The following is a 12144-nucleotide window of genomic DNA, read 5'->3' on the forward strand; positions in this document are numbered from 1 at the left end:
CGATAGCCCTCGGCCATGTTTTACTAAATTTGCTGCTGATGCGAATGTATTATATTTCCTAATTATGTTAAGAACAGCAAATTATGTTTGTAAACCGTTCCATCACAATGAGCCGGAATTTCTTTGCAAAATTGCATCAGTGATACGCAACAAGAGGACGCATGGGAAGCACCGAAACGGGAAAAACCGAAAGAGAAGACCGTTAGCTAGCAAAAGTGGTCTTAAATTGTTGATTACGACTAAGACCAAAAGCTCCCTAGCAAAAACAAAAAGAGTTACCGCGGGAACCAGGATATCTGTTATCATGTACGATTGACTTTAAGCAATCTTAAGTATCGTTCTTATGCTCTACTGGTGACCTAGACACAACGAAGCAATGGATGTAGCGTATAGGTTCAGATTCCGTGAAAAAAGAGGCATGCTAGTGTTTCTGTATTAAAGGTATGCGAAAATATACTTTAAAGCTGTGTATCAGTGACAAAAGCCAGAGGGTTCAGCGTTCAAGCGTGAAATAAGATTTCTTTCTGCTCATTGTACATACAACAGAGCAAGGGGTAGTAGTAAAGTATTGTTATTTTTGTCCAATATTAAACTTAAAAATATAATAAGTCGTTTTCGGTATGAATCCGGTAGCATTGACACAGATTGAAGTTTTCGCCACGGATAACTCCGCGTTTATTGCAAAGTTGAAAAGTTTTAAAGTTCGTTAATTTAGTGTATTAACAAGGTACAACAATTACATACTAATATTTTATTGAATCATGTCATTGTCTTAAGATGTTGTAAAATAAGAAGTCCGCCAGTAATTTGTAAATGAAACAAATTTATTCAGTATTATCAATTCTGTTCCTCCCCACCCAAAAGTCAACATATTCTCCAGAAATATTCATGAGATCATCTACAATATCGCTGTACATTACAAGACTTCTCCCTTGAATAACAGTCGTAATGCCGGTTCGTGCGTCTATTTATTAGAATTGGAATATACATATTTTAACATGTTTCATTTTAACAAATATATTTGCCTGAAGTTAGTAAAAAAGAAACTTAATATTATAATAAAATTTAACATGTTACTATAGATTACAGTTAATATTAAAACATTCAATATGTTAGCATAGTTATTGAACAACGAGCGTTGCAGAAAAATGTTCTAAATCATGTAAATTGCCATAAATCATTTAAATCACATTTATTCGTCTTCTCTCAACTGGATTGTAATAGTTGCTTATTCTCTTCGGATAACACACGCTAAAACATAATTCAGCTTGAAAAATGGGTCACTTAGCGCTACTCTACGTGTGAAGATTATCTGTGGCAATGACAAAAATGATTGATTTAAAAAAAAAGTTCGTAACAACCGAAAGCAAATACTCTACTGAAGCTGGGTGCTGCGTAAGAATTACCTTGCTTGATAAAAAAAAATGGTACATGTTTCAACCTTACTGCCTCGCACTCGTGGGTTACATTCATTCATGTTTATTCGAGGTTCTTTCAACATACGTAACAGTTCAACAGAATTCATTTTATTTCTTTTGTCACAATCCATTTAATTCCAAACCAGCATGCGAAGTCTACATGGCCACGGGATTTTTTTTTCGTGTGTAGAAACAAACACTTTGGCGCCAGACTAACCACAACGTTGAACTCAGCGATGAAGGACACTAGACATCAATAGAAGCGTTCGGTGTTCTTACGCTTCCCACATGCAGCTTGATTCAGTCATATGCAAGTCCCTGCTCTATGAAGCTATCGAGCTTTCACTTCAAATGGAAGCATATGCTTTTAAGTGCTTTTATTTTCTTTTCATTAGAAACTGCTCTTATCGCTATATTGACGGGCAGCTCAATACTGATAGTGATGGTTTTATCAATTTTCAACTATGCTTTTAAACTGTTGTCCTTTAAGGGAAGCAAACTCAATGCTGCATTTAACTTTTAAAATAAACTGCTATCCAAGAACTGTTTAAACTATTTTTTAGCTTCAGTTATGTGTTTTCTTTTTTCAGATTTCTAGAAGCAAATTAACATCGAGATGTAAACTGCGTATGCAAATTGCAATACCATGTGCGTCTTGATGCGTCGAATGAGACTATCTATGACTTAACTATTTAGTTTAAACATATTTAAAATACAATGGTGAACTAGTAAGAAATGAATAAAAGCTGAATTTACCATCAAGTGCTTTTCGGTTTTATGCATATACTGAAAAATAATGTTTAAAAGTGCTTGTTTATTTCCCAACGCATCCTGATATTTCAAAATTAATAACTGCTTTATAAATCAAAAGTAATAGCTTTCAACGGGAATGTGTATTTCATATTCAATTATCGTTTCCATCATTTTTTTTGCGTTTTGCATATTCCATTTATTAATCGAGGTTCTTTGAAAACCACATGTACGTGTTCGCATACATTATTGTTATCGAAAAGGGGTCGGGTTCACGACAAATTAAAATATCTACACAACATAAAGATATATATCTCTGGCTATAAGAGAATATTTTTCCTTTCTACTTTTTCCTATAACTACAACAGGTCCACGACATCTAGCTATGGCAATTGAATATTTTTCCAGATCAGTATCGACACCACCTTGCATCGATGCCATATGGGTAACGCGCGCTTCTTTTATGGTGCAATTTATCATAATCTGTTGTCACACAAGTTACCCGCAAAATAGTGCAATCAATATTGAGAAACTAAGGCCAGCTTGCTCATAACGCCATGGAGGTTTCCCCTTTTCCCTGGTTTCGAATGAAGTTATGACTATGTGATAAATAGCACACGTTTAGTATCGCCGGCTCCTAAACGTCCGTCAAATATTCCAGAAAGTTATTCACATCCCGATGGTTTATGAGTTCGGTCAAATAACGCCAACTAATGTCTATTATGGCTTCAACCATATATTTGATCTCATATTTAGATGTCTTCCGCCAGCTCAACAATCTTCCTATCGGAAAAGATTAATTTTACTTTGATACTTATGTATATGAGTAACAAGTTTGAATGTACATTTAAACAGAAAATTAACGTTTTATACTTTTCATTTATGTATATATTAACCATGGTTATTGTTTTTCTTTAGTTAAAAAAAATAAGCTTGGACGATTTGTTTTTGCGTGTACTGTTTCAACGACCTTTCTGTAGAACATTTAGGTGCGAGTGTAATTTAGATTGTTTAATTCCTGGTTTCACTTTGAGTTCCAAACTTTTCTTGTCTCAATAAAAATAGGAACTCATCTGCGCAACTGCGCTCTACAATCTTGCTCAAAAATATCCAGAGAATTTTCCCGCAAACTCACCAACACGCATTTTTCCAGCATTTCGAATACATTTCTGAGTAAACCTCAGCTCTTGCATCACCAGCCAAGCCAAAATGCGTTAGTTTGCCGGTGAACGCGGACGTGATCGAACGTGCGCTATCTAGCTCTATTTATTTCGGGTAATTACTCTGAAGTTTATCATGCGAAGGACTAATGTGAATGTAGTATAACTAAAACACTTGAGCAATGATTTCAGTGGCATCGTTAGCGAATCGTGTTGGTGATACGTTAAGTGAAAATAAGATGAGAAATTGTGATTACCAGTAGCAAATTGCTGTGCGCTAAAACACAATAACAAAGCGGTTAAAATTGAGTGCTCCGTGAAATATGTTTTTCTCGAAGAATGGTTTTTTCTCCCACATAAACATACTACTGCGTGGCCTGCAAGCCACTTTCCAACTAATTTGATTTTTACTCTTAGTTAATTTTGTTAGGAAAGCAATTTTACGTCACTTACGTTGAGATTCAATATCCATCTTTAAACAATTATGTCTTTGAAAAAAACTGTTTAAGGCTTCAAATTTATTTTGTTTCTCGAGTGAAATGCAGTTAGTACATATAAATATACGTATTTAGTAAAAAGTTTAGCGTCAATATTACAGGTGACCTGACAATTGGATTGGCTTAACGCTATACATACACCTTGAGCAGTTTGAACATGCTTTTGGACATATTATTTACCTAAATTGAATCCTGTTGAATCTTATTTCGTGTAACGAGATTAGGAACAAAGTAACTAAAAAGTTAGATTATAAAAGTTGATCCCCAAACACCTGCCACCCTCATGTTGAGGGTTTTTTTCTGGTTACCGTTTTCTACTTGTTGCTTTAACCGACATTTCGCACCACTATGGCTGGGGGTAAACTGCGTCCCTTTTCAGCCGACTTTCGGTATCCTCTACTCAAACGATAGCCGCTTGTCTGGTTATCATCTAAACTTGTTTGTCCCACGGGAATGATTTATCTCTAATTGCTATTTGGAATCACCACACTTGGCAACATATACAATTGCTCGGTTAAGGTATATTATCTTGTTTTTAATTGCTATTTAAATTTAATTAATGCTGATACGATAGAAAGTGAACTTAGTTGGCTGATAGTTTTTTCTACAAATATAAAATATGATTAATTTCATTAAAACATGAATTTGTCGGGAGACTGGGCAATCTGGCAAAGTACGTCTTACCAGATTTTAATTACGGATACCCAGATTCATATTTCATCATTATCTATTTTAAGACAGCAACGCTGGAGATATTATTCTCCTGATACGTAGAGTCCATAATTTGGACGTTAGTCCGGAAAATTGATAGACCGTTTTCGTTTAGTGTAGTCAGCTGACAACCAATATCTGTTAAATTTTAATATTAAATACGTTTTATTTATTATTTGATAGCTATGTTACTGAATGAACAATATGATCCTAGAGAAGCAGATCACAACCCAAAAATGCAGTCCAGTTTTCCATCCAACGTTCCAACTACGTACCGAAGCTATTATCTGCACAACGATACGACAACGCCAAATAACTTTCCAATGTTAGATTCAACGGTATACGATACGGCAGATTACGACAGTGTTCATGCAGAGAACGCCTCTTCCTACGATTATTACAACTGCATTGCCTCCGACGGAAACATGTCTTATTTAAATGTTTCTTGCGAGACGATCCTGAACTATAGCATACCCTTATATGGCTATTGCACTCCGGCGCTGCTACTTGTCACTCTAACTGCTAATTCATTGATTGTTATAGTTTTGAGTAAACGAAGCATGGTTTCTCCAACAAATTGCGTCCTTATGGGTAAGTTTGTAGCATATTTGTATCAGAACGGTTATCTAAAGAAAGTTACAAAAAAGAAAACAGTGTTATTAGCCCATAACATTTCAACGATTGGTAAATGTATATTAAAATTTCAATATTTTCAATTCTGACTACTCGGAATTGTATTCTCAAACAGTGTTACTCGAATGTTAAATATTTATGCGCCGTTTTTTTGTTCACCCTTTCAGCAATGGCGCTATGTGATATGTTTACCTTACTGTTTCCTGCACCAGGTTTAATGTACATGTACACTTTTGGTAACCACTACAAACCTCTCTCGTTGACTATCTCATGTTACGTTTGGAATGCCCTAAACGAAGTAAGTGTATTATTCCGCAATGTACGATATACCAAAACTATTAAATATACTTAGGCCACCTGTTTTTGACACATCAAATTTAACTAAAGTTTGAAGTTTAAATACTTATTATGGTCCATGACGGTTCGAGATACTTGGCATATCGTTTTATAAAATTTGATACATAAAATTATGAAAAAAAATCTAAACTTGACCAATATATGATTAGGCGAGTTCTTTAATTCATAGAAGCATTTTTCACTTTTTGTCTTATTTTTGCAAATAAGACGGGAAACTGTTGTAGCAAAATGAAAACATCTGCCGTAGAGAGGTTATAAGTTTTGGTTGTTATGATCTATCCAGACCTCTCGGTGGTACTGGCACATTATGTGTATTGCCTTCCAAGAAGAAATTTAACAGTTGGTAATTTTGAATAAACAACTTTTTTGTGTGTCCGTGCTTCATAACCGAGACCCTTATCGAGCATTGAAGACACCCCGGAACGAATCGCGAATATTTGAGAGTTTACTGTATTTTATCTTCAGTGTCCTTTGTTTGTAGTTTAAGTAGATGACTCATGGATTTGCATTGCATTTATTAGTTGTTGAACTATTCCTAATTATCTGGTCGAAAATTTGAAAACTGATTGTTATAGCTCTTATTAGCTGTACAGATTTTTTTATATTGTATTTGTTTGATATATTGAAAAAAATTAGAAAACTTTATAAGAATTGACCTTATAATTGATAATTGTAAAGGCGTTATTGAAACGATAAATTTTCTTATGGAGGTATTAATCGTGTACTATCGGATTTTTTTTTCGTTCAGTATCCTAAAACTTTGAAGAAAAATCAATATCGTTTTCAATTCTCGTTGATCGAAATATCGAAAAAAAAATCCTTATTTCCAAAATATTTCAATTTGGAAGTAAGCTTTTTATGGTTATATTTACCATAATTTTGAAACAATATAAGCTATATTATCCTTCATTTCAGATCCTGCCAGCGATGTGCCATACGGCTTCAGTTTGGCTAACATTAGCCTTAGCTGTACAGAGGTGATATTTTGCTAACAACAACTAAAACTTTCTTCGAACTTTATATTAGCCTTATTTGAACTAAAAGCTCGGTTTTTCCAATCCTACAGATATTTCTACGTATGCCATGCTCCAACAGCGCGAACATGGTGTACTATACCAAGAGTGAAAAAATGTATTGCTTACATATGCATAGCCGCTCTGCTGCATCAAAGTACAAGATTCTTCGACAAGTGAGTAAACTTTCAGGCATTACTAAAAAAATATACATGCATTTTATTGATAGAACAATACAATGTAACAAAAATTGACCATTGCTCACTTGTGTTAACTTTTAAGCTGTGTCGAATCGTAATAATAATAATCATAACTACTAAATAAAATAACTGAATAATTTTTTAAATTGAGCAAAATAATTATAATATATCTTATATATATATATTATATATTTTCAGATCATACTCACTTGTTACGATAGAGTGGAACGGAAGCCAGACGAACGTATGCCACATAGAAACAGCTGACTGGATTCACGAGTACATTAGTGAAGACTTCTATTATACGTTCTACTTTTCTTTTCGAATAATTTTCGTACATCTAACACCATGCGCCAGTTTAGTAGCCCTTAATGTGCTACTTTTTCGTGCGATGAAACAGGCGCAGAAAAAACGAGAACGGCTGTTTAAGGAAAACAAGAAACGGGAATGCAAACGATTACGTGATTCCAACTGCACTACGCTTATGTTAATTGTCGTTGTCTCAGTTTTTCTACTAGTAGAAATACCTCTCGGTGTGATAACGGCAATGCATATCATATCATCACTGATCTACGAGTTCCTTGATTACTACGTCGCAAATCTATTCATTTTGTTCGGGAACTTTTTTCTTATAGTTAGTTACCCCATTAACTTTGCCATCTACTGCGGTATGTCGCGCCAGTTTCGAGAAACCTTTAAAGAAATCTTCATAAAATCTCGCCAACAACCGGGAACGAAGACAGACTACGAGTCCTCAAAGTACTCATTAGTTAACGGTCCAAGAACATTTACAAATGAGACTGTGTTATAACCGTCGATCGACAATTTATATGGAATAAAACACGTGTTAAGTGACCCCTTCTACTATGACATTGGTGGCGTCAAAATAACTGTTTTTACCATAAGCAGTTTCACTACAGCTTTAGGTTAATGAATAAAACTCATTTCGTTTACAAATACCTATTTTTCCAAAATATGTAGTGGTTACAAAAATACCATTCCGAATTTTCTTATAAAGATAAAACAAAGTAAGTAATTACTAAAGGGTGTTCTCTTTTCCATGCAATTTCTCTAGCCATTTGAACGTTTTTTCATAATATACGGTTTTTAAGTCCAATGTTACGTTGTCATGTAAGAATTTATATAAGAAGAATACAACTAGCGCCTCAGCTGTTGGTTCTCGTGGCCTTTTTTTACGAGATGAATCAATGTAATTGCTGTTGGTCGTAGCAAACCAGAACCGGAAGCCATTACTTACTGCAAAAACAATTCATTGCCTGCCAGAAATGTTTATACGAATCACCGAAACTCCGTTAAGACAGTAGTGTGGATTGGAATAACGGATGAAGGAAAACATTGCCATTATTTATGGCATTATTTAGGCAGGTTTTGTGTACCGCTTGATGTTATCGTTTGATCATGCTCGATTCTGAAAATTACAGTGAGCCCAAAAAGTATTCGTCTAGACGAATATTTGTTGGAAAGACCCGATTTAAAAGCCTAGTAGGCGCACAAAAAAAAATTCCGAAGGTCAGATTGAGTGTGATAATGGCCAAGGCGCTATCATTGTTTGATAAAATAAAAAAATAGAAAAACTTAACAGTAAAATAAATTAAAAACTAAAAAGCTGATATTTTGCTAGCGCAAAAAGTGTTCGTCTAGTTGGAAATTGACCGGCTTCCTGTGGGCTTTTCTGAATCTAATTGATGGCGCATCACGCAAGTGACGTGATATTTCAATTTGAGTGAAATCTAGCATACCACGGTCTGGAATTAACGTGTTAAGCGCTCTCTTAGTCCTGTGGAACTGACAGAGTCTTTTTTTGTAGGGAAACCAGGTTATAATGGCCGACAGTACATCCCGTTTCTTAAAATAATATGGTCAGTTCGCGTTATTGAAATCTTTTGTTTAGGAGGTATCGGGAAATGAACAAAAATTTGGCAAAAGGCTTTGTTTTACCACTCTTTATACATTGTTTTCTATCGCCAAGGAATGGTTCAACATGCAAGCACTGCTCACTACTGACCGTCGATGGCCTATGACGAATTATCGACTTAACGGAATGCAGTGCAAATGGACGTAGCACTTAATGTGTTAATTTGGAATGTCCAGTTAGTTCACATCATAGGTCAAAAGGCGTCAGAGGTAACCTTTGAAGAGAAAAACTAATCGTTCGATTGCATAATGCATGCAAGTCTACCAACGAGCTAGCAAAACTTGTGGCCAGTTCTTGATTTGAAGCTCAATCGGTAATTTATCGATTCTCCAACTCAAAAACATTCGGTAATAACCAACGAAAAGGTCGGCCACGAGCTTTAACCACATAAAAAATGCAATACTGAGATGCAAACAAATAATCTTGTTCCAACGGTGAAATATGGTGAGAGTTCCGTCATGGTTTGGAGGTGCATGAGTGCAGCAAGAGTGGTGCAGTTGCACTTCATTGATGGGGTAATGGATCACAAAACCTATGTTCAAATTTTGAAAAACAGTTGTATAAAAAGCGCCGAGAAGTTAGGATTTCATGGAAGATTCCTATTCCAACAAGATAACGAGCTTAAGCACACAGCCGTAAATACCAAGTTGGGGCTTCGTTATAATGTCCCAAAACAACTCCATTCGCTTCCCACAGAATCCAGATATGAACCTGATAGAACATCTATGGAAGATTTTAAATGATTACCTTCGAAAACGGACAATCTCTAACAAGGATGAGTTGAAAGGCGCCTTACAAGCAGAATGGGACCGCATACCGCCTACCGTCTTGACAAATTTGGTCAATTCCATGCCACGTAGACTTAAAAGTGTCATTGAAGCAAAGGGATACCCTAAAAAATATTATATCCTTACACAGTAAGCTGGTTGCCTCAAAAATAGGACAACAATCCGAAGTAGACGAATACTTTTTGCGTTCATTATAAATACTTTTTTTGTAATATTGCGCCATGGCCACCAGTGTTGTTAAGTTGTACTAGCAAATTTTATTGATATATACGAATTGACCAAACCTCTACCGACTATGGCCGTTTAAACGCATGTTTTGAGCCTACATCGCTCCAAAATATGGGGTTTTCAAGAAATTTTCGTCTAGACGAATACTTTGTGGGCTCACTGTATATCTACCTGAAAGTGTATCGAGTGGGGTAATGATATTGGTTGAATGAAACAAAATATGTCTAAGACTGATTTACATAGTATTTTACAATATAATCGTAATATCACCACCTCAAAATTATGCCATGATTTCACAACGAAGCAGTTCTTCAACAACAAACTTCGAGATTGAAACATGAAAAACATTACTTTGATGCATTTCTGATGGCTGTAGATATGAGTTCTTAGATTCAGTATTTATTTTTAATATTTTGAGAACGATTAGGGAAATAGTCATAGAAATATGAAACAGTCCGCGCAGTAAGGGGTCCGCGACAACCTAGCGGTAGCGCCGGCTCGACGGCGTGGGTTCGAATCCCAACCGAGACCGGACCCTCCCCTGTACGAGAGGACTGACTATCCACGTACAAATAGGGTAAAATGTTGTGTAAGTCCTTAACGGGGCAGCCATGACCAACAAGATCGTTACGTCAAGAAGAAGAAGAAGATGAAACAGTATCTTTAGATGTTCTATACTGTGCCGCGAGTGAAATTGAAATTTATTTATGTACGACAGTGGAGCCCAGTCGAAGACGCAGTCACTGAAATGTCAACATGTCTCAGTGAGCACAAACGTAAACGAAGCGTAAGACCCCATGGCAATTTGTGAACGTTTTAAATCAATGAGTAAGACCACAGATGTTTCAAAAAGGCGGACCAGGAATAGGTAGCTCCGAAGCAGAACTCCACGAAGTTATCGAAAAGGATGGCTACCAAACCCAAAGTGCCGAAACAGTCCGTCGAAGCAGTCACCGGCCTTGAGGATAGCAGCGATCAATAAGTAAATAGTCCCTTCTCTTTGTGGCACAATGGTTTTAGTTGTATAACTTCAGCAATAATCCTTTGCAGGGCTACCAATGAGCTTTAAAAGAGCTATTACTGTTTATTTTTTGCAGGGTTTATGACAATCGGACAGTACAGGCACGATTTAAGAGAACTAACACAAGTTTGACTACCTCATGGAACTGATTACATATGTATTATAAAACTGATTACATATGATGTATAGCCCATAATATGTATGCTATGCAGCATGCTATTGCTAAGAGGTCTCCATTCGCGTTTTTAGACGGCTCAGATTTTGTCTTGGGCCCAGCGGGGAAGGGTGTCTAGATAAAGTCCGATTTTGCTTAAACTTTGTTGATTTTTCATTCGAATAAACCCAGTACAAGATTGATATAGTTGCCTATGGATTGAATGAAGAGTTGTTTTGATGTTACTTCCTCTATCGCTTCGAGTTCGATGGTAAAATCGGAAAATATATATGTACCTGCTTACGTTGCATTCGTTAAGTCCATAATCAAATTTCAATATTGGACCCTTCAACTAAATTAACGGAAAGTGCCAGAATAATACCGGATGGATGAACGATGTTCAGTGGATGTTTTAAAGCTGACATGTGAAGAGTACGTACGAGAGTCTGATTCGAATGTAAGTCGTCTAATTACTCGATCAAAAGTGCTGTGGTTTTTAAATCCTTAGGTTCCCCAAAACTTTGTCGTCCGTCATTCCGCACAACGGTTTGCACACGGTTAAAAGTTCGGTGGTTATTAATTCAGATCGGGTGTTTCGTCTGAACGTTGGGTGATTAGTCTTAGTTTTAAGTTAGTCAAATTATCTTTATAATATACATAACTATTTTTTACCATTTCCTGCTTGAGCTGACAGGCTTTTGCCAAGCGGGAACAGGTTGATAGGACGTTGGGGTCCTTATTGCACATGACGAATCAGAAAGTAGTTTACGCCTTTTGGCTCCATCCACTCTCCTACAAGGTGTCCTCACGAGGGGACCTTCAGATCTGGAGGTGTATGCTTCACCATGTTCTGCGCAGGTGTCAGCACTTGGTAAACTTGGTATCACAACACTGAGATTTGTCCAAAGACGATGTTCCTGCACATACGCGCACGCACTTTGTTCCTCAAAACTGCACGCCTATCATTATTGTACGAGCTATGGATATCAACTTAACTGGTGCCATCAGCAACACATGCACTATACCAGGGGTCGGCAAAGTGCTAAAAACCCATCCCAATTTTTATCGGATTTGTTCACGACGTCAGGTTTATTTTCTTCCCAAAAATGAAGATGATAATTGCCGGTCTTGGTGGCCAAGACACAGGATGGACAGAGAGTAAAATTACAGCTAGCTGTTGCTTAAGTAGGAGTTTTCTAAATGAAATAGGCGAGCGAAACATTTAAATTTTTAGTTTGTTTATTTCACTTCTTCTTCTTCTTCTTTCGATATGCGAGT

General features: G+C 36.4%; 1 protein-coding gene across 1 annotated transcript; it reads left to right on the plus strand.

Moving 5' to 3' along the window:
• The first annotated feature begins 4772 nt into the window (after positions 1-4772).
• Positions 4773-7550, plus strand: LOC131285687 (sex peptide receptor). The gene is made up of 6 exons (XM_058314542.1): positions 4773-5127; positions 5337-5467; positions 6442-6503; positions 6593-6715; positions 6938-6972; positions 7261-7550. The coding sequence occupies exons 1-6, from the start codon at positions 4773-4775 to the stop codon at positions 7548-7550; spliced, it is 996 nt and encodes a 331-aa protein (XP_058170525.1).
• Positions 7551-12144: the final 4594 nt, after the last annotated feature.

The sequence above is a fragment of the Anopheles ziemanni genome, chromosome 3, assembly GCF_943734765.1.
Source record: "Anopheles ziemanni chromosome 3, idAnoZiCoDA_A2_x.2, whole genome shotgun sequence".
NCBI classification, from domain to species: Eukaryota; Metazoa; Arthropoda; class Insecta; order Diptera; family Culicidae; genus Anopheles; species Anopheles ziemanni.